Source organism: Brassica napus, chromosome A8 (genome assembly GCF_020379485.1).
Source record: "Brassica napus cultivar Da-Ae chromosome A8, Da-Ae, whole genome shotgun sequence".
In the NCBI taxonomy this organism is placed as follows: Eukaryota; Viridiplantae; Streptophyta; class Magnoliopsida; order Brassicales; family Brassicaceae; genus Brassica; species Brassica napus.
In genome coordinates this window covers 1,294,234-1,316,530 of record NC_063441.1, presented here as the reverse complement: position 1 = coordinate 1,316,530, position 22,297 = coordinate 1,294,234, and the positions used below count along the sequence as shown (strand labels likewise).

General features: G+C 33.0%; 4 protein-coding genes across 5 annotated transcripts; 1 reads left to right on the top strand and 3 right to left on the bottom strand.

The window, feature by feature from the left end:
* Positions 1 to 4,324: 4,324 nt before the first annotated feature.
* LOC111199666 (probable serine/threonine-protein kinase At1g54610) lies at positions 4,325 to 7,654 on the top strand. The gene is made up of 6 exons (XM_022689731.2): positions 4,325 to 5,088; positions 5,175 to 5,777; positions 6,164 to 6,391; positions 6,465 to 6,565; positions 6,643 to 7,117; positions 7,195 to 7,654. The coding sequence occupies exons 1-6, from the start codon at positions 4,732 to 4,734 to the stop codon at positions 7,411 to 7,413; spliced, it is 1,983 nt and encodes a 660-aa protein (XP_022545452.2). The 5' UTR covers positions 4,325 to 4,731; the 3' UTR covers positions 7,414 to 7,654.
* Positions 7,655 to 9,725: 2,071 nt separating this feature from the next.
* Positions 9,726 to 11,885, bottom strand: LOC111200002 (beta-glucuronosyltransferase GlcAT14A-like). 2 transcript variants are annotated; one of them, XM_022690684.2, is made up of 5 exons: positions 11,152 to 11,885; positions 11,002 to 11,077; positions 10,788 to 10,903; positions 10,273 to 10,354; positions 9,726 to 10,155 (listed from the first exon to the last, which is right to left on the bottom strand). In XM_022690684.2, exons 1-5 carry the CDS (start codon positions 11,699 to 11,701, stop codon positions 9,819 to 9,821), a joined length of 1,161 nt encoding a protein of 386 aa, XP_022546405.2. In that variant the 5' UTR covers positions 11,702 to 11,885; the 3' UTR covers positions 9,726 to 9,818. The 2 variants fall into 2 exon arrangements, with proteins under 2 accessions (XP_022546405.2, XP_022546404.2); XM_022690683.2 differs by having other exon boundaries at positions 9,726 to 10,354; positions 11,152 to 11,882.
* Positions 11,886 to 14,343: 2,458 nt separating this feature from the next.
* Positions 14,344 to 15,856, bottom strand: LOC111204156. The gene has a single exon (XM_022698364.2). It carries the CDS (start codon positions 15,565 to 15,567, stop codon positions 14,461 to 14,463), a length of 1,107 nt encoding a protein of 368 aa, XP_022554085.2. The 5' UTR covers positions 15,568 to 15,856; the 3' UTR covers positions 14,344 to 14,460.
* A 4,575-nt stretch (positions 15,857 to 20,431) lies between these two features.
* Positions 20,432 to 21,744, bottom strand: LOC111204157. The gene has a single exon (XM_022698365.2). It carries the CDS (start codon positions 21,684 to 21,686, stop codon positions 20,550 to 20,552), a length of 1,137 nt encoding a protein of 378 aa, XP_022554086.2. The 5' UTR covers positions 21,687 to 21,744; the 3' UTR covers positions 20,432 to 20,549.
* Positions 21,745 to 22,297: the final 553 nt, after the last annotated feature.

Below are 22,297 nucleotides of genomic sequence, written 5' to 3'. Positions count from 1 at the left end.
AATTTTACCAAAAACTTGATACCACTTTCCACATTTACCTTTATATGATGTTTATTTTTTTTTATAAAAACTAAATTAACTCTCCTAAATCATTTATAAATGTTTAAAAATTATTATAGAAATTTATAAACTCAATCCCACTCCACAAATACTAAACTTTAAACAATAATCACTAAATACTAAATCCAAATGTTAAAGCATTTTGATTGAAAATGTTTTTGAAAAGTGGTATTCAATCTGTAGTATTTCAAGTAATTTATCTTTATACTTTTACACATACAACAAAGAGATATCAAATAATATTTATTTAATGGGCATAATTTTATTAAAACATAAATGGAATAATAATAAATTTTTCTATGGATACATTTTATTATATAAATCAACTAAATTTATTATTTTAAAATGGAAATAATTTATTAGTATATATTTGTAGAAAATATTGTTTATATAAAGAAACTTAAGTCAAATAAACAAAGAAAGGTATTAAATGAATCATAACCAATATTTTTAAAACCGGACCGAAATTCGAACCGAATAATTTTTTGGGTCACGGTTCAATATGGTTTGATCGGGTCAAACATGGTTCAATAATCTGGTTTAATATATTTTAGTATATAAATTAAAAATAATATTAGTAAATATGATATATAATTAATATATATATATATATCTATATCTATATCTAAAACATTATAAAGATAAACTAATTTTATGTTTATATGGATGGTTTATAGATTTTTAATAGTTTTAATGATTATTATCAGTTTAATAACTCTAAGATCTAATCCGATTATGTGACGGGTTCATTGTCGAACCAATTATGAGATCCAATCTGGATATATAACCGGTTTATGGTCGAATCCAGTTCAATCATCGGGTTGGTCGATAAAAACACTGATCATAACGAGGTTCAGCAAGGTGGGCATTATAAATGATCTCTTTTATTTTTTATTTTGGTCAAATGATCTCTTTGATAATTTTTTAAAATTAACTAAAAATCAGTTGTGGCAGCTACCTACAGCCGCCCATGCAAAAGGGGGTCAATCAATCATACAATTCTACATCTGGATGTTAGTAGAAAATACAAACATGACAAATTCTGTCAAATAAAATTATTTGAGTGCAGTTGTATCATTTGTATGGTTGATGTATGAATTGATTGGATGTGGTACTGGTACATTTAACTACCAGTTAGCGGTTCTCTGAACTGATACATGTGATCGTTCTGTGAAAGGATGGGCCCAAAATAAGTTGTATTGTCTCAGATGAAGAAGACAAGCCCATTAACCACAGTGGTAAGTGTATTGTGTGGATAAACTCCAATCCAATTATAAACAAACGAACCGACGCTGATGATGATTGATGTTTCTAAATCTTTTCAACATTTTTCATTAATCACTTTGACATATACCATTAGTTTTATTTCAAAAAAAAATTTCGTTATCCTATGTTATATAAAAAAGTGATAGCACTAATTTGGAATGATGAGTAGTTGGAACATTGATGCACATAAGGTGTAAACATAAGATTAGTTGACCATCGATTGCAATTATTGTTTATATTAGAATTTAGAACACTGTTTCTAAAAGGTCAAGAAGGATAGAGAGGTAGAAATCACTTCTTGACAAACAATTTTATAAGAACGTCTCTGAAGTTCATTAAGTCCATGGATTGTGGGAATAAAAAGATTTTTTTTTTTTTTGATCAAATTTTTTTTTATTAGTTTGGTATTTTGGTCAAAAGACTAATACAAAAAGACTAACGTATTTCGTCCCAAGACGACCCCGTTTTTACTTCTTGACGACACATAATTTTCAACACTCTCTCACACGTGAAGCATTCTCCCTTGTAAATATCAAAATATTTACTTTAAGCAATAAAGCTACTCAATTTAGTGGGTATTTTATAAACGCTAAATAACAAAGTTTTCGTTTGGTTGTCTTTATGTAAGCGTTCTCTTTAATATAGTAGTAAAATTTAATTATTTGTTTGAAGTTTCCTAAAATGCTTTGACTTTGATGTTAGAAGTTAATAGTTTTGGTTTGTTCTGCTATATTTGCTTTTGTACAGAAATTGTTCCTAAAACAGTATGCTAGGTAGAGAATCAATAGTTGATGTTGTTAAAAGAGGATCTAACAACTAAAGTAAATGAACACGCATTTAAGAAAAATACAAACTACTAAAGTTTTATGTGTCAATTAATATATGGTGTGTGTTTGCACCTATACTATAAAAGAGAATTTTTTTAAAAAATCTACTTATCTAAAAATTATTGCACCTTTTTATTTTTATTCTAACCTATAACATATAATCAAATATTATAATAGCTTTTACTATAACAACCAAATAAGATCCTATAAATATTAGAACATATGACCAAATATTATAATAGCCAGATAAGATCCTACCAATTAGTGTCATAGGAATCTTATCAAGATCTTTCTCTAGTTTTTTAGGTAATATATTAATTTTCTAACTGTTAGATATTTGTTATATGTAACATTGCATTCAAACATATAGGTTACTTTGTTACAAAATAAAATAAAATATATAGGTTACTTTCGTGGTTTTCAAATGAATCAGTCCAGATCGTATAGTTTTCTAGACTCTCTAATAATATAATTGCACAATATTATACTATATTTTATTATATCACACGTTAGTATATTAGATACATATTTACTTATCCCATGTGGTAATATAGTACTCATTTTCAAACTGTGCTATTAATTAATTTTCACTGTTTCGCTTCTTTAAAATGTTGGTTAGGTAATTTAAAATATATAAATATTAGCCAATAAAAAAACTTTAAGTTTTAAACTAATATTTGATTGTTTAGATTTTTATTAAACTATCCTAGATTTTTTCAGTTCTAATAAAATAATAATTTATATATCAAAATAAACAGATATTAAAATTATACATTTAAATTTTGACTATCAATTTATATAAATATCTTATATAATTACCATTTGACCAACAAAAATCTTATATAATTACCATTTTTTACATAATGAAATCAGATTTCATAAACTGTATCAAATATATATGTAATGATATAGAAATATTCTAAGTTTCTCAATTTTTATAAAACCATAAAATTTCTACACCAAAAATTAGATTTAGAAATATGTATTTAATTCAAGTATGTACATATTTTAATTATTTTTATAAAAACTATTTATACTAAAAATTGTTATTTAATATAAGTTTAGATACTATTAAAAATCTTATAAATATATACTATTAATTTAGGCAAAACACTGTAAAGAAATCTTAAATCTAACCAAATATAAAATGCACACAAAATATAAGAGAGAGAGTAGGTTTAGGCATTTGGTTTTCGGGTTAGGTGTGCGAATCGGTTTCTTTCGATCATAGGTCTTTCAGATCCTAGACATTTACACCTAAGTTGGTATTTGAATTTTTTTTTGTTTGGGTTCGTGTCGGTTCCTTTCGGATTTGGATCAATAATTAAGATACATGTAAACTACATGTAAGTTTTGGATATCTAATGGGTCTGGATTAATTCAGATATTTAGAATCTGAAAAAGATTCAAAGTATCCAATTTTTTTTTAAAATATATGAAACACAAAAAATACCCCAAAATTATTTAAATACTCAAAATGACTAGAATTTGACCTAAAAACCTAAAACTTCATATAAATACCCAAATATATTTTAAATTTTGAAATTTTACCTGAAGCCTGAAAATATAAGTGAAATCCAAAATTCTGAACTTCAAAAATTATTTGTAGTACAAAAACATATCCGAAATATCCAAATATATCTTATATACATAAACATTTCATGTATTTTGGTTACCCGATTGTGTCTCGAGTAAAATCCAGACTCGAACAGAAATCTGCATACCTAAAAATATACTTAATAAGTATTTTACCTGGTGCTTAGATCCGAACCAGTATTAATGCATTGTGTATATATTTTTAGCTAGATTTTAATAAGAAACAAAACCAGCGCTTTAAACCGCGGCTCAAAATCTAATTCATCTATTAAATATACAGTTCCATAAGAAAAAAGGTAAATTTTTATTTAATTATCAGAAGAAAATTTGATTAATTTTCTGATTATGATTATTTAAGTGTCTAAGAGCGTGTGTTTTTGACGGATCAAGAATGTCTTTCGCATGTCCAGCTTCGATTTCCAAACTATTTTTGTATAGTTTATGACATATTTTCATATTTACTGTTTTCAGCATCTTGTAGACTTATAGTGATATTTTTACTTTACTATTAACTGCACCCACTAATAAATACAGTATAAAGTGAAAATCTTTACCGAATTATTAATTTTATTTATTTTAAAAGTTTCTCTGAATTCACCTTCTGCTTCAACACACATGCTGTCTCTAAGAAATCTCTCCGCCTCCCTAGATCCATTCCTCTCTCAATCAGCCAGCCACTGTTAAACCCTTTTGATTTCTCTCTCTTTATTTATAAAGTTTTCAACTTTACATGAGTTCTTTCTCTCTCTCTCTACAATCTCTTGATAAAGGTAGTTGCTTTATGCAGACAAGTTCTTGGGTCTTGAGATTCCTGGGCTCTATGTTCTCCACTCTAATGATAAATGCCTGAAACCCTCTTCTTGATCTGGGCACATGTTGCAAATTGAGGAAGAAAAATCATTTCTTTCTTTCTGGGTTACAGTGTTCTTATAGTTCTAGGGTTCCTTTAGGAGTGATGAATCTTTTTTAGTAAAATTGAGAGATGGGTTGTGTTTGGTGTAAGCCCTCTGCTATAGAAGACAGTCCAAAGGAGAGACTTTCAAGCAAACCCTCTTCTGAGTATAGAGTGTCAAGACCAGTTGGTTCTTCTAGAAGGGAGGAGTCTGTTAGGACAAAGGAACGGTCTGATGTTGTTAGTGTAGTAAGACCAGTGTTGAGTAACAGTAGTAGAAGAGAGAAGAAGTTAGAGAATGTTGCAACTCCACACTTTCCAATAGCAAAAGCAGCTGAAGGAGAGTATGTAGCTGCAGGCTGGCCTCCATGGTTGGCCTCTGTAGCTGGAGAAGCCATCAAAGGATGGGTTCCACGCCGTGCAGACTCTTTCGAGAAGCTGGACAAAGTAATAATCTTCTTTCTTAGTTATCTTACAATGGCATGTTTCCAAATATAGAAAGATCTCTAATGCATTTGGTTCTGTTTCTGCAGATAGGGCAAGGTACTTATAGTAATGTGTATAGAGCTAGAGACCTGAATCAGAAGAAGATTGTGGCATTGAAGAAAGTAAGGTTTGATAACTTAGAGCCAGAAAGTGTTCGTTTCATGGCAAGAGAGATCCAGATACTGCGCCGTCTTGATCATCCCAACATCATAAAGCTAGAAGGCTTAGTGACATCAAGAATGTCCTGCAGCTTATACCTCGTTTTCGAGTACATGGAACATGATCTAGCCGGACTAGCCTCGCATCCCGCAGTTAAATTTTCCGAACCGCAGGTGAAATGCTACCTGCAGCAACTGTTAAGTGGACTAGACCATTGTCACAGCCGCGGCGTGCTTCACAGGGATATAAAAGGATCGAACCTTCTGATAGATAACAGTGGTGTTTTGAAGATTGCTGACTTTGGCTTGGCTAGCTTCTTTGATCCTCGTCAGACACAGCCTTTGACTAGCCGTGTTGTGACTCTTTGGTACCGCCCGCCTGAGCTTTTGCTCGGAGCTACTCGGTATGGAGCAGCTGTTGATTTGTGGAGTACTGGTTGCATTCTTGCTGAGCTGTATGCAGGCAAGCCTATCATGCCTGGTAGAACCGAGGTAGTTTTGCAGTTTTTTGTCTGAATCTTTTAAGTGTTTCCTCTAAAAAATTGGTTTAGGCAGCAAATCCGGTTTAACAAAATGATTTTTCTATATCGATTTTTTCTTTAAAGAAATCGGTCTAGATGTTCAAAAAATCGGTCTAAAACAATAGTCGGGTTCTAAATATCGGTTCTTGTCTGAATCTCCAGTGTTCTAGAAATCGGTCTAAATGAAATGATTTTTCTAAATATATATTTTTTAAATCAGTGAAGACATCGGTCTAAACAATAGTTCTCTATAAAGCGCCTAACCGCCGCCTAGCGATTTCTAATTTTCTCTTATATGGTGAGTCTAGTTTGATTCTTTTTGAAATGAATCTTGGTAATGGTTATGGTGTTTTACAGGTTGAACAGTTGCACAAGATTTTTAAGTTATGTGGCTCACCTTCCGAGGAGTATTGGGTTAAATCAAAGTTGCCTCATGCAACCATTTTCAAGCCTACACAGCCTTATAAACGCGTAGTTGATGAAACATTCAAGGAGTTTCCTCAGCCAGCTTTAGCACTCCTTGAAACTCTTCTTTCAGTCAATCCAGACGACCGTGGAACCGCCACTTCAGCCCTCCACAGTGAGGTAATTGGCATCCCTCAAACTCTTTGTTCTTATGCTTCTATTACATAACTCCTGGTCAATTCCTTTTGTTCAGTTCTTTACCACTAGACCTCTTCCGTGTGATCCTTCAAGCTTACCTAAATATCCTCCCAGCAAAGAGCTTGATGCGAGGATGCGTGATGAAGAAAGTAGAAGGTCTGTCATCATCTTTACTCTCTGCAAGCTATTATGCTAGTTCATTCTTGAATCTTTCTTGATCTGTGTGTGTTCAGACAAGGTGGAGGAAACGGGGAGGCTCAAAGACACCAAGAAAGGAGAGGAACTAAGGAATCTCGAGCCATCCCTGCCCCTGAAGCAAACGCAGAGCTGGTTACATCAATGCAGAAAAGGCAGAGCCAGTCTAGTACTAATAGAAGCAGAAGCGAGAAGTTTAATCCACATCCTGAAGAAGTTGCATCTGGTTTCCCAATCGATCCACCACGGCCATCATCACAAGCGTTTGAACCAAACAGAGAATCTCAGGGAAACATTGTTCTTCCTCCTCACAAGAGAGCTTCACATTCAGGTCCTCTGACGCGTAGATCTGCTTCTGCAAAGGGTAGAAGGACTTACCAAGATCCTCAGAAAGTCTCATTACAACAAGAGACTTGCAGAGGAATGACTAGGCTTCCAGGCTCCTTCAAGGAAGTCTCTGAAGAAGCAAACCAAGAAGAGAATGGTAGAAGCAACAAGAAAGACCCAATTCTTGTAAGTCCTCCAAAATGTCATCCTTTCTATTTTTAGTAACTACCAAACCAACTTTTCTTGTGTGTTTGTGGTTGCAGTTGGGTTATGGATCAAAAGGGCATAAGATTCATTATTCAGGACCTTTGGTGGTTCCATCAGGAAACATGGATCAGGTGTTGAAAGACCATGACCGGCATATCCAAGAAGCTGTGAGAAGAGCAAGAATCGATAAGGCTAGAGTTAGGAAACATCAAGCTGAAGAAGATTCGAGCCAACAAGTATCGACCAATCATCCTTCGTCTGTTTCTAGCCGTTGACTATCTCAGAGGCAAGAGAGCTTATGATCAAACCAAAAACTTATCTGCCTAAAACTTTTTAACACGTCCTATTTTGAGTGAAAATAATGTACTTTTATTTATTCAAGATTATATATCATAGAATCAAATATTCAAATCTTGTCACATATTTTGGTTCCATGTATTACATTATTATAAGAGGTGTGTAGACAGGTTATGTATTATAATTTTAGAAATCAGAAAATCCATTAAAATTACCTTATTTATTTGAATTATTTAAAAATATTATGAACTTTTTACTTGTGAATCTAAACATCTTAGCAAGAACAATGCACATAATCACCATCGGACTGCTCTGGCATTATGAGTTGTTGCACCCTTCTTTATGTGCATAAAACGTTTAGTTAAAGAGCTTCTTTCACAACTTTACTAAGTGACATATACTCTGGTTCGGTTGTTCAAAGAGCCACAACTGCTTGTATATGCATTTCGCAAGACCTTAAATACAAAATTAGTAATTGCTCAAGTGTACTGCATTATCAGAATAGTGAATTTTAATGCTAAACTCTGAATCCTTTATGAATGTTTAGTCTTGTCTTCATATACCCATTTCATTGCTGACCAATGATCTCTTTTTAGTGTTGATATATTATATGCAGATTAGGCCTACAATATAGCCTAGTTCAGGTTTGGAATCTACTATTGTGCACATAAGGTTTCCAACAACATTAGTATAAAATATGTTCTCCATATGTCTAGCTTCCGGTGCCATTTTTTCTTTAGTTAAACTTCTTGACTTCAAATGACATTCAATACGAGTTAGTACTGCTGGAGTTGATGATAAACGATGGGCGAGAAATTCATTACCCGGTGGTGGAACTAGCTAGCCGGTCCAAACTAAGTGTTATATGTTGAACAGCTACATTAAGAGCCAAAGTAGCATCAAGTAACTTTTAATGCGTAGTTCAGCTTAGTTCCCCATTATACAAGGAGCAAACTCTCAATTTAGTTAATACAATTATTTAGAAAAACCTTTAATTTTTTTATTGTTTGTTAGGTATGAGATGTTGAAAGAAGTCAGTTGGTTAGAGATGAAGGAGCATGAGAAACGTGTGTATGGTCCATCAATATACCAACAGCAGATCCTTTATTACTAGCAAGTGGTAGTGATGATGGTTCTGGTATGCTATGGAGTATCAATCATGCAAAAATGGAAACTTTGTTGCTACTATAGAATTGATTATAGAACATAAATGTGATCTTTGTATTTGTATAGTAATATTTGCAAGCCTTGATAAAACCACTAGGTTACTTGACGTACAGTATAACCTCATTAAATTAATACTCTATGAATTAATATACACTAAAAATCTCTATAAAATAATATAATTTTATAGTCTCAAATTGAGTTTTTGGTTCAATTAGTATATCGATAAATTAATATCTCTATAAATTAATAAAAAATTATAGTTTTGGTGTAGTCACAACATTATTAATTTATAGAGGTTTCACTGTACTTCAGTTTATGCTAATAGAATAAAATTTGTGTTGTAGATTTAGCCTTAACTGCAAGATTCTCTCCAAGCTTGATTTCTTGACTCTATTAACACCGATTTGTTGGAATTCATTTTGACAAAATGGTTTTATACTATTTTCGGTAAGTGTTCGGGCGAAAAAGTTCATCTGAATAACCTAATGTTGGACACAATGAAGTAGTGAACCATATGTTAAAACCAGAATTGGTTTGAATGAGAAATGAAAATTCAAAATGGATTGCTTGTAAAGCTTATAATGACATTTGTGAAATATCTCAGGTTCCATATTGTAATATGAAAAGAGATATTTGAAGCGGACTCGAGTTTTGGGTTTCGCGATTTGGTAAATGTGCCTACGGGTCAAAAGATTTTTTTTTTACAAATTCTACTTTGAATTTTGTTGACAAAGTAAAAAATATATTTATTTTAATTTATGATATTAATATTACTATTATGGACAATTAAGCATACACGAAAATCAATTCTGATTTTTTTTGTAGCATAAGCCTTAATATTTGTCAAAATGATTAATGTAAGTCAATTCTCAAATTTTCAGTTTATGGTTCTTGTTGACCATATGAGTTATAAAGAGCCATCCTCCTTTCATTTGAAAGAAGCCAAGTAATCAACTCATACTAAATCCTTCACATGCTATTATTTTTTTCTAGTTTTTTTTGTGTATGAGAATACAACACATAAAAAGGTAACAAATGATTCTATCTTTTGTTCACCAAAATAGAAACACTGCAGTTGTATCCTGAGAATTTGTGCACTATAAAACCGTCACACTATAAAACGTTTAAAGATTTAAAGATTTATTATCTCGACTCTGCAATTCATCTTTATCAATTTATTTCAGTATAGTAATTTAAATTTATATTCTTATTATTTTTACAAATATCCTTTGTCCCATTGTAGTAAATTAACGTTCCCACAACTTTTTCCTGATTTAGCTTCTGAAACTAACCTATCTACAAGCCCCTTGAGCCTCTCTGCTCCTGATCCAGGATTAATCCTAGCCACGTCTTCCACAACCGAGCACTCAGGTTTCCCACCGCACCACCCACCAGGAGTGAAACCCTCTTGGTTCGTACGCATAAGCAGTTCCTTATCAATCCTATCCAAAGCACTGTCGTTTCTACTGAATTTTCGAGCAAATGCAGCACCGCTCGCAATCATCGGTCTCATGTTTGTTAAGGACAACAAGCGAGGATGCTGCCTCGGCGGTCTGTGCCACGCAATGTAGTGAAGATCATGGTTCAACGCGGTTTTGGAGAACTCAGGCACGTTACATATGATTGTGTGGAAGTAAAATTCAGGAGAAGAAACAAAGTTTGTGTAATACATGAGTAAAGTTCTTGGTAAGTTGTCCCAACCCCAAATGATATACTCCACGAATGGGCGCGAGAGAACCATCCAAGCTGATCCTGCGAGAAACCCGACAAGAAGTTTTAAACTTCACTATAGCTACAAGAAGAGCATAATTATTGTTTATTGCAACAGGAACATAGTAAATATGTTTTAACTACATGACAAGAACATAGTTACTTCTTATTGCAACAAGAACATCGTAATATGTCTTTAACTACATGAGATATTGCTAATTGCATCAAGAAGATAGTAATATATGTTTTTAACTACATGCGCAGGACAAGAAAAGAGTTATTGTTTATCGCAACAAGAACATTGTAATATGTAACCACATGACAAGAACTTAGTTATTGCGTATTGCAACAAGAATGGTAATATATGTGGTTTTAACTACATGACAAGAACACATAGTTAACTATAATTGATTATTGCAACAAGAACATAGTAATAATTTTTTTTTAACTTGAGGACTAGAAGAACAATACTGACCGGTATGTAACTTAAACGCATTTGGTAAACTTCGATCAGGCCTGACCCAAATAATGTTTGATTTGTTTAGCATGTAGAGTGCAGGATCAATGATTAATGGCATTGCTCGGTATTTGCTTCACCATGAGACACCAAGAATCATTAGATTCAGCCAATGCAAACTAAAATAGAATTTGAGAGACTCATGTATATATATAGAGAGAGAGAAGCTCACTTTTTCCAACCTAAGTCAGCTGTGAGCTCGATAAAGTTGAGGTTACGGTCCAAAGTTGAAAACGTATACAACAAATCTTCAAAACATGTAACATTGTTAGGTGAAACCCAAGATCAAGAAGATAAGGAAAGAAAGATCAAGCTTTTTTACCATCTTGAGTCACAAGTGGATAATCCGAAGCACTGAGATTGATAAACCAGTCCCAGTCAGGGCTTCTCTTAAGAAGAATGGCACAAGCATGAAGAGTATTCGCCACCATTGTTGGTCCGGTATAGCTCACAAGATTAGCTTTAGTTATCATATAAACATTACCAATCTTTGAATACATAGAGTCGTTACTAACTCGAGAAGCCAGCTCTAGTCTCTCTTCAAAGGGTGATTCAAGATCCATGTGAACAATGTATTGGTTTCTTGGATGGTACAATGCTCTAAGAGTTCTCCAAAGGCTTTCAAGATCTCCTTTAGATCCCGACACAAGGTAAGCGAAACGTGGGAGATTGTCAACTTTGGAATGTGAGGAAGTTTCAATGATTGGTGGTCGAAGTGAAGAAAATAATAGACTCATGTTGAAGTAAGTTACGATGAGGAAACCGCAAACAAGAGATGCTATCAGTATTGAGAATACCCATTTCTTCTCCATGTTTGCATACCCCATTGATGAAGAGAACTTGTGACCATGAGACATAGACTTCTTCTCCATGTTATGCTTGAATCATAAAACTTACTTTAGCAAATTTTACATGAATAAACTATCTTGGTGCATTTAAATACTAGTCTCATTTTGTTTTCTTTTGGGGGAAGATAACCGTCACTCTCTTGCATCACAAAGCTGAAAATGAAAAAGATAAAGAACGGTTGAAAATTTAGTATAACGTATACTCCAAAAGATGATATAGATTATAGAGCTAGTGTCTAGATGTGAGTATAGAGATTCACATATGGCATAATCATTGGGTTAATGCAACTGTTAGGCACAAGCAAATGTAATAACAACACTTCAACTACAAACACTACCAAGTTACCAATACCATTCGCTTTTTAAAAACTTAATACTTTGCTTTAACTAAGAAACTTTTCTATATATATGAAATTTTATTAATTACGTATTTAATTTGAGTTAGAAATCTAACATTCAATTCTCATAACCAATTAAGTTAGTGGTTAACTTATTTGATAAATAAATAAAATAAAGAAATTTTGTTGTAACTTGTAATAAATTGCGTGTAGAAAAACTATTTTTGTTTGCTCTTTTGGTTAAGTTGCAATAACTGGATCAGAAAATAGAGCCATAAATGGTAATGAATGTACTTATCGACCACGTTTATTCCTGAAAGTAATATTTTTCTATATTTGAAAAATTGATGTTTAAAATTTTGTACACATCTTCATCCACAACATATGTATAAAAATAAAAGTTTACTAGAAATTATGAACCATGAATTTTTCTTATATTTGTATAATATATTATTATACCAAATTAAAATGTTTAGTAAAATATATTAGAAACAGTAACATGTTTATATATCTAAATTATTAAAAAATGATATCTCATATTTAAAAATATATATATTTATATGTAGATTTAGATTTATGATTTAAGTATTAAATGATATGGTTTATTTGTGGATGATGATTTATTATCAGAAAAATATATATAATTAAGAGATGATATTAGGTCAAATAATAAGAAAATTAAAAAAAAAATGAATTTTTATATAAAATTCTGAAATAAATGATGATGTATCAGTTTTTGGTGCAATACTTGTTTATGTAGCTTTATGAGAAAAGAGAAATGTCCACTTTATATATATAGATATTAGGATAGCATCTATTCATGACTTAAAAATATATTATGATTTATTATAGAGAGGATTTCTTTAGTCCTCAATTATATGTATCCCTTTGAATTGTTATGTTTTCACAAAACCATCTGAATATATATAATTGGTCAATTAAATGCACAAACTATTTAAATCGAATGCATTTCACAGATTCAATCAAAATCCTATAACTATGATTGGCATATCTCATTCAAAATAAAATAAAACAATGAAATTGATTTCAAAATTTTATTTTACAACTCTTCTTAAATTTTAAATTTAGCTTAAATATAAAATACACAACATTATATTTCTCCTAATTGCCAAATTGTTAATTCATATGAGCTTCATCAAATGCTAAACAAAGACTCTAAACTAAAGAAAAGTATACACGATTATCCAGCATGAGTTTTTAATGATAAGATTTTGTGGTCTCTAGCTAATGCCTAGCGAGATCTTTGTCTTGAAATTTTGGTCAGTTTAATGCACTGTTGTTCTCTTATTCGAAATGTGTATGTATAAAACATACATGTTTTGGAAATAGTTTAATGAAATTGATAAGTTTGTTACATAAAAAAATAAATATTGAGAGTTCTAGAGCAAAAACAAATGTGGAATCTCATGATGAGAAATATAGAAATGATGGATTTAGGTCTAGTATGAACATGGCTAAGATCTTGCTCATGAGATATGGATATTGATGCTATATTTCCCAAAAGCGTATGTTTTAGAAGAAAAAAACAATTTGATGAAACTAATTGTAATGAAGTAATTCAAACAGTCGAAGATGGTTTTTAAAACAATTATTTTTTTGTTGTTATGGATATGGCAATTATTTCGTTGAATGATAGAATTGAACAAATGAGAACATTTGAAATGTTTTTGGTTTTTTATATAATTCAATGACGAAGCTAAAATCACTTGATGTTGTTGAATTAAGAAAAGATTGCACCAATTTTGATAAAACATTCTCTCATGACGATTCGTCAGATGATTTTTTTTTTGAGCCAAGAATATTGCAGGTGAGTTTGTCCGATGAATCAATAACATCTATTCAGGTTCTTGAGTTGGTAAAAACTATGAATTTTACTAACCACACCTGAGACAGTTGCATCATCTCAAATAAGTTTTTCTAAGCTAAAATTGTTGAATAATTATTTGAGATCATCAATATCTCAAAAAAGGCTGGATGATTTAGCAATTTTACGCATAGAAAAATAAGTCTTAAAGAGTATAAATTTTAAATCAATTATTAATGATTTTGCATCAACTGAAGCTAGAAAAAAAGTTTTATGTGATCGTCTTTTCGTTTTTAAAGAATTGATACCTCTTTTTCTAGTTGTTTCAGGTCATGAAAAAAGATCATGAAAAAAGAGTGGGCACGATACTCGTCGAAGAATTGATCACGGTCAAGGCAATGGAATGGACAGATGCGTGGCAATGAGATTTTTTTTCTTCGTTTTTGAGTTCTTGTACTAAAGAGTTTCTTGAAGAACAAAACACGTGTTGTAAGTTATTGAGATATTAATTAATTTTGTTTAATTGGAACTCTATTCTCACAGAGAATATACTAAGACATATGGTTGAAAATTTTAAAGAAAACACAGAGACTCTACCAGACTCGACTCAAATCCCAAACTTAATATTCTATATTTTGAGGTGGACAAAAGTAAGGGGCCTTGAATCTGCGAGTATAACTTATTAAGGAAGAATCAGTAAGCTTGAAATATGCCAACTCCCTGACATCCAAGATATTGACATAGTTAGGAAGCACCCCAGGAAGAAAGCTAGCACAGACACAAAAAGGTTCAGACTTTGAGAGGAAGATGGCGAGATCTCCAATGTCTTGAGTGTACACTGCATTTCCATGGTCGTCTACCTTGAACACCATAACACCTTTTGTTTTCAATTTGGTGCCTTTTACTTTCAAACTGGTACCGTCCACGGTCTGTCTGAACAACTTGACCAAAAAAGTTTCACCTGTGGATCGAGATTCCACCAAGTGTTCGCTCGTGAAACAGGAGTGCATAGTCTCACGTTCAGCTTTGCTCAGCTCGGGAAGGTTGTGATATCGCAACTCCTGAAACTTGGGTGTGTGCTTGTCTTCGCAGAGATCCCATGATCCAATGAGTTGGCCTCCAGCTCCAGGTATGCGAAACATGTTATGTCTCTTGGAGAACATGACACGGGAGGAGAAGAAACATGGGTTGTCGATTTTGATGTTGAACCACTTGGAGTTGCTTTGAGAAGCGGGTCTGCAAAAGCTGAGTTGGTGTCCCAAGAACTTGACAGCCACGACACAATCTTCTTCCTCTGGAGATAGTGAGGACAAGGAAACGTTGGTGATGATTTGGGTTTGGCAATGAGGCAAAGTTACAAGAGGAGGCAGGGAGATGCGTTTTGGATCTGAGTTCGAAGCAACGGGGTTTAGATCATCATGGAGACGCAGAGTGCCTACGTCATGCATCAAAGAGGCTACCCAGCCGTGAGAGGACCCGATTGTTGTTACGGCTGCATCACTAGCATCGTTATACACCAACTCGACAGGCGCCTTTTTTATCAGTTTAGGAAAAAGTCTAGTAGCATATGCAATACGGAGTTCTACATGATCCGGCCCACAAGGATCCTCGCCACGGACGAAACAAGGAGGGGTTTGCAGCGGAGAAGATGAGCGGCCAGCAGAGGCTCTTACCAACACCGGTTTTCGAATGAAGATCTTCGGAGAGTGGCTGAGAAGGAGAGACATGAATGTTCTTAGCTAAAGATAAGCAATAAATTTAAACTAAACAAAGAAAACAAAGAAGAAGAAAGAACCGTAACTCGAGATGTTCACATTACCTCCACCTAAATCCCCTAGACATACAGAGCAAGGAACTTGGCCACCAAGTTTTCCAATTAAAATAAGAATAAATAAAAACTTCCATTTAGACAGAATCTTAATTGGATGTCGCTTTTAACGATGGTCAAACTCTCCATTAAATTGCTTTCCATTTTTAATAGTCTTTTTGTGCTAAACTTCTATACTTAGGCTTCGAATGGTGACTATCGTCTCGCTCCGCTCCGCAGTTAACAGTAACAAAAATTTCTACATATACTATATATCTATACATTTTTATAACTGTTAAAACTGCACCGCAGTTGAACCGCTTATCCCGCACCGCTCAAACCGCAGTCTCCATTCGGAGCCTTAATAGTTTCCCACCATGAGAGTCGGCTCTAAAGGCATCTCCAACAATGATATCAAATTTGGTGTTAAAATTACATCAATTTGATGTTTTGTTGTCAATTCTTTTTTTTTTGTCATTTTCAACAATGACAACAAATTTTACATCAAAAAATAATATTATATATTATTATTTGATATTTTCAGTTTTAAATTTTTTATATTTTTATTATTTGTGATTGATAAATAATTATTTTGTCACATCTAGATTATTATTTATACGAAGATTCGTCAACCCTGCGCAAACGCGAGGTTTTTGGGTGTTGTATGTTCCAATAATATTTATTTCTAAAATTCTCAATAGAAATGCTTCATAACATGTATAGATACTGCTGAAGATCAAAATTCAGTGGAAACGATATGTATTCAGATTGGCTCTTATGAACATGTAATGTACTATGTGTCTATGTTTAGCTTTTTTTTTTATCATTTGGACTGATTTTTCTGTATCAAAATAAAATTTAGGCATATTATGACTGTTTATATTGGAAATTATCCTATGTTACAACATTTGTTTTTTATAATAGGAAAAAAGAAAGCAGAGATGGAGCATGATTCTCCATTTTTTCCTCATTTGTTATGTGTCTTCATCTCATTGTTCTTCTTACATAACACCCACATTAAACCATCAAGCGAAATACATAATATATACTATTAAAGCAAAATCATTCTTAGGATTATGCCTCTAACTTTTCCAATTAATTACAAAAATTGCCCGATAAATTAAAAAGTATTATGTTTTTATCCAACTAAACAAAACAGCCCAATAACTTAAATAATTTATCCATCAAAAATTTAAGCCTATTTCGCGTATGTTTAATAACCCATCGAAATTCGTTTGTGATCTAACCCTATACCCTAAAACTCTATTCAAACTCTAACTCAATTCAAACCCTATTAACACCATCAAAAACCTGTTGTCCAAAAAACTAAACCAAATATATTGGAGTTCATTATAATGCCTATGTCTTATTTAAAATTTTCTTATATGAAGTTGCCGAAATATATTTAATATCGTCTTTCAATAATCTATACTATTAAATAAAAAGCATTCTTAGGATTATGCTCATAACTTTTCTAATTAATTACAAAAATTGCCCAACCAATTAGAAAGTAGCATGTTTTTGTCCATCTAAACAAAACAGTCCAGAAATTTAAATAATTTATCAACAAACAATTTAAGCCCATTTCGTGTATGTTTACTATCCCATCGAAATTCATTTGTTTTCTAAACCTATACCCTAAAACTCTATCCAAACCCTAACTCAATTTAAACCATATTAACAGCATCAAAAACCTGTTGTCCAAAAAACTATACCAAATATATTGGAGTTCATTATAATGTCTATGTTTTATTTAAAATTTTCTTATACGAAGCTGCCGAAATCTATACTATTAAAACATAATCATTCTTAGGATTATGTCCCTAAGTTTTCCAAAAATTGCTCAACAAATTAGAAAATAGTATGTTTTTGTCCAACTAAACAAAACAGCCCAATTTAAATAATTTATCCATCAATAATTTAAATAATGTATCCATCAAAAATTTAAGCTCATTTCGCGTATGTTTATTAACCGATTGAAATTCGTTAGTGTTCTAACCCTATACCCTAAAACTCTATTCAAACTCTAACTCATTTCAAACCCTATTAACACCATCAAAAACCTGTTGTCCAAAAAAACTATACCAAATATATTGGAGTTCATTATAATGCCTATGTCTTATTTAAAATTTTTTTATATGAAGTTGCCGAAATATATTTAATATCATCTTTCAATAGTCTATACTATTAAAGCAGAATTATTCTTAGGATTATGCCCCTAACTTTTCCAATTAATAACAAAAATTGTCCAACAAATTAGAAAATAGCATGTTTTGTTATACATTTTTCATATATACAAAGTGAGATCTGGTTTCCGGCCGATGGAGGGGCTTCCACAGCCACCATCGGTCCGGCGTTGAGTTCCCCTGTCCGTTTTTGGATCCTTTTCTCGATTTGATGTGCCTATTTTGGAGAGGTAGAAAGCGTTTTTTCCTTTTAACTTGGTTTCGGGGTGGTGGAAGCTTATTTAGCTCCGCTGTCGCCGGCTCCTGTTCCCGGGGGGGGGGGGGGGGGGGGGGGGGGGGGGGGGGGGTCTCTTAGCTCTGTATCGTCGGCATCCGTGGTCTTTGTCTATGAAGGCGTTTGGTGGTTTTGGCTCTGCGGGAGTCGTTGTATTCGGCTCGGGATGTCTCATGAGAAGGAGGCAGTGTTTCTAGGGCTTCTGGTTTTATTTCTTTTTTCTGTGTGTTAATGGTCGGATGAGATCTCGATTCGTTTGATGATGCTCTCCGGTGGACTGAAGATGGTTCTGAGTGTGGTGGCTTCGTTTGTGTTAAGGATGAGATCTCGATCGATTGATGCTCTCCGTTGGAAGAAGCGGTGATGATGAAGTGGTGGTCTTTGAGCGTCCTGAGCACACCCGTGCGGGTGACATTTCATTTATAAATATAAAATTTTATATTATTTTGTATATAATAATTTATGATAATATATTACTGTCATTTTAAAAATAACTAAATAGATGATATATAGTTCTAAATATTAAAATTTATCATATGTTAACAATTTTATTTTTTGTAAAATTTATTACATAATTTATGAATATTAATCATTTTAAAAGGTGAATGATATTTTAGTCACTTTAAACGGTGAATGATATTTTATTTATTTATCTTAATGAAAGTATTATTTCAAAATATGTTGGTTTACCAATTCAACATAATTTTAATATGTTTGCAAAAAAAACATAATTTTAATATTTAATTCTTTAATTACTTCTATTTTAATATAAGGGGAATTTGCCAAAACTAACCCACAACTTGATTTTAACCCCAAACCTAAACTCAAACTTGAATCAAATGCAAAACTAACCTAAAAGTCTTGTAAAATTACATCCCAGCCCCTTGTGATCAAACAAAAAACAGAAGCCATTTTTACGAATATAGCCCTAGTAAGTCGTCTGAGTCATCTGAGATATTGGAAGTCGTCTGGACGACTTCAAAATAAGTCTTCTGGTATAGCTGATCTTAAAAATAATCTATAAATTTTTAAAAAAATATTTTGATAAGCGAAAAATAAAATCATGTAATTATAAACAGTTTTAAGTGATATAAATTAAAATATAACAAAATTGAATTGTTTTCAATATAGATGAGTGTAGGTAGTGAATCATGGTATTCTTTGGTCTAGGGTTTGCAACATATGTTGTAGTATTGTATGTGTTCTTAGGGTTAGATTTTGGAAAGTTAGAATGTTTTTCTGAAAAATTAATTTTTTGTCGATCCCATGATTCTCGAGGAGCTACATGACAAAGATGAACGGATTGGGGCATTGGAGGAGCAGAACACCACTATCCTTTCTGAGAATGCCACTATCCGTTCGGAGAATGCCACTATCCTTGCTGAGCTGGCATCCCAGAAGAAGTTCAACGCCGAGATAATGCAGAATAGAACAACTGAACTTGTTGGCCTATGTTTGAACTGGTCAACAAGTTCGAGTTTCTTGTAACTAAAGATGCGGGAGAGATCATAAAAGATGAGAAACAGTTTGTAACTGGAGTGGACTATGAGATTTTTTTTCTATATACAATAAAATTCTAGTCTCAAAACTTTACTAAAAACATATTAGTCTCAAAACACGACAGTGAAAGGTATAAAATGCATCCATTGATTGTAGAAAATTTTCATTACATTTTTCCATGAGTTTGGAACTGAAGCTACAAATATTGACAATAATATAAACTCAAACTCTTAATCATTACCGAAGCTTGAACATGTTTGAGTTGCATCAGTTTTCTATTATCTGAGGAAGAAAAAAACTGATCCAAGACCAATCCGGACTCTCCTCAAATTACATACAAAATAAGACTCATCATCACATGAGAAAAGAAGCCGCAAACTCATCGCTGCTCAAACATTCAAACATTGTGGTAATAACAGAGCCACATTGTGGCAACATTTTTCAGAAACCACCAAAACCTGATGATCATCATCTTCTTCTTCTTCTTCTTCAGTTTTATTTCCAGAATCAAAACCATTGAGGAGTTGCTAAAAAATAAATATCCATCAGGCTATCATGTAACGGCCATATCGTCTCTTGCTAATCTAAATGGCAACATCGAAGTACGAGAATTTTCATTGGCTAGGTGGTCCAAGGACATGTACCGGTTTGGAGAAAGAATCAGTTTTGAGAATAGTAGAACATGTGAACAGATGCATGGATTTGAGAATTGAGTGTTCGGTTTTGAGTTCTTGTAAAGATTTTTATTTTTTTTGAAACTCTCTTGTAAAGAGTTTCTTGAAGAACAGAACACAAGTGTTGTAAGTTATTGAGATACGAATTAATTTTGTTTTAACTGGAACTCTATTATTCTCACAGAGCATAAACTAAAACATACTTTATTTTGATGGTAGAAAGCTTATAAAGAAAAGACAAGACTCTAGACTCAACTCAATCCCAAACTTAATATTCTATATTTTGAGGTGGAAAAAAGTAAGGGGCCATCATTCTTTCAGTAAGAGTTGTGATGAAAGAATCAGCAAGCTTGAAAAATGCAATCTCCATGACATCCAACATATAGACATGGTTAGGTCTCACGCCAGGAAAAGAGCTAGCGCGGACACAGAATGGTTCAGCCTTTGAGATGAAAATGGTGAGATCTCCAATGTCTTGAGTGTACACTGCATTTCCCTTGGGGCTTACATTGAACACCATTACAGCTTTTGTTTCCAATAGGCCTTTCTTCACAGTCTGTCTGAAACACCTGACCAAAAAGGTTTCACCTGTGGATTGTGATTCCACCAAGTGTTCGGTCGTGAGACATGTATCCATAACCTCACGTTCTGCTTCGGTCGGCTCTGGAAGGAAATGATATCGCAACTCCTGAAACTTGGGTGTGTGCTTGATGTCTTTGCAGAGATCCCATGATGCAATGAGTTGGCCTCCAGATCCAGGTATACGAAACATGTTATGTTTCTTGGAAAACATGACACGGGAGGAGTAGAAGCTAGGGTTTGCGATCCTGATGTTGAACCACTTGGAGTCGCCTTGAGCAGAGGGTCGGCAGAAGCTGAGTTGGGGTCCCATGAACTTAACAGCCACGACACAATCTTCTTCTTCGGGAGATAGTGAGGACAAGGACACGTTGGTGATGATTTGGGTTTGGCAATGAGGCAAAGTTACAAGAGGAGGCAGGGAGATGCGTTTTGGATTTGCATCAGATGCAGCCGGGTTTAGATCATCATGGAGACGCAAAATGCCAACGCCATGCAACAAAGAGGCTATCCAGCCATGAGAGGACCCGATTGTTACTGCTGCATCACTAACCTTATTGCCTTCTTTAAATTTCTCAGCTAGCCATGGGGTGATCGGATCATTAATATCGTTATACACCAACTCGACAGGCGCCTTTTTTATCGGTTTAGGATAATCTGTAGAAGTATATGCAAAACGGAGCTCTACATTATCCGGCGCAAATTTTGCGCCAATGATGTAACAAGGAGGGGTCTGCAGCGGGGAAGATGAGCCGCCAGCAGAGGCTCTTACCAACACCGGTTTGCGAATGAAGATCTTCGGAGAGTGGCTGAGAATGAGAGACATGGTCAATTTTAAACAATAAAATGAAACAAAACAAAGAAGAAGAAGAAAGAACCGTAACTCCAGACAGTGGCGGAGCTAGAATAAAAATTTACCGGGGGCAAATAATAATTATAAATAAAATTATTATTAAATATTAATTATTTAATAAATTCATTTTGTCAACTATATAAATTCATTATAGAATATAGTTTATAAAACAATTTTTTTTTAAAAAAAGTATTGATTATAATTTAAAATGTCTTCCTTAAAATTTATGGTACTTCAAAATGATGAAAATAACAAAATCATAAAGAAATTTTTTTAAGAAGATTTTTCACTCATTAAATAAACAGATAATCACTAAAATAAAAATATTGTATTTTTATTGTCATTGAGTAATTTACTTATTAGATAAATATATATTAATTTTCTGTTCAGTAAAACTATCAAGCAAACTGTTCTTGAAGAAAGAAAATCATTTTCATTATATAAAAATGGAAATAATGGTTTAATGTTCAAATTAAATAAGGCAACATAATAATGTTAACAAAACAGAAATAATGGAAACTTTATATTAAACTTTGCGAGCTGATTTTGCTGGGAGGGGGGGGGGGCAATAAATATTTTTCAAC

Excerpts from the sequence above, each read along its gene's own strand:
- LOC111204156 (XM_022698364.2), bottom strand. The coding sequence starts at position 15,567 with ATGTCTCTCCTTCTCAGCCACTCTCCGAAGATCTTCATTCGAAAACCG.
- LOC111199666 (XM_022689731.2), top strand. The coding sequence starts at position 4,732 with ATGGGTTGTGTTTGGTGTAAGCCCTCTGCTATAGAAGACAGTCCAAAG. Across the intron at positions 5,778-6,163 it reads TCATGCCTGGTAGAACCGAG|GTTGAACAGTTGCACAAGAT; the intron begins GTAGTTTTGCAG and ends GGTGTTTTACAG. Across the intron at positions 7,118-7,194 it reads ACAAGAAAGACCCAATTCTT|TTGGGTTATGGATCAAAAGG; the intron begins GTAAGTCCTCCA and ends TTGTGGTTGCAG.
- LOC111200002 (XM_022690683.2), bottom strand. The coding sequence starts at position 11,701 with ATGGAGAAGAAGTCTATGTCTCATGGTCACAAGTTCTCTTCATCAATG. Across the intron at positions 11,078-11,151 it reads TCCACTTGTGACTCAAGATG|ATTTGTTGTATACGTTTTCA; the intron begins GTAAAAAAGCTT and ends CATGTTTTGAAG. Across the intron at positions 10,355-10,787 it reads TGCGTTTAAGTTACATACCG|GATCAGCTTGGATGGTTCTC; the intron begins GTCAGTATTGTT and ends GGTTTCTCGCAG.
- LOC111204157 (XM_022698365.2), bottom strand. The coding sequence starts at position 21,686 with ATGTCTCTCATTCTCAGCCACTCTCCGAAGATCTTCATTCGCAAACCG.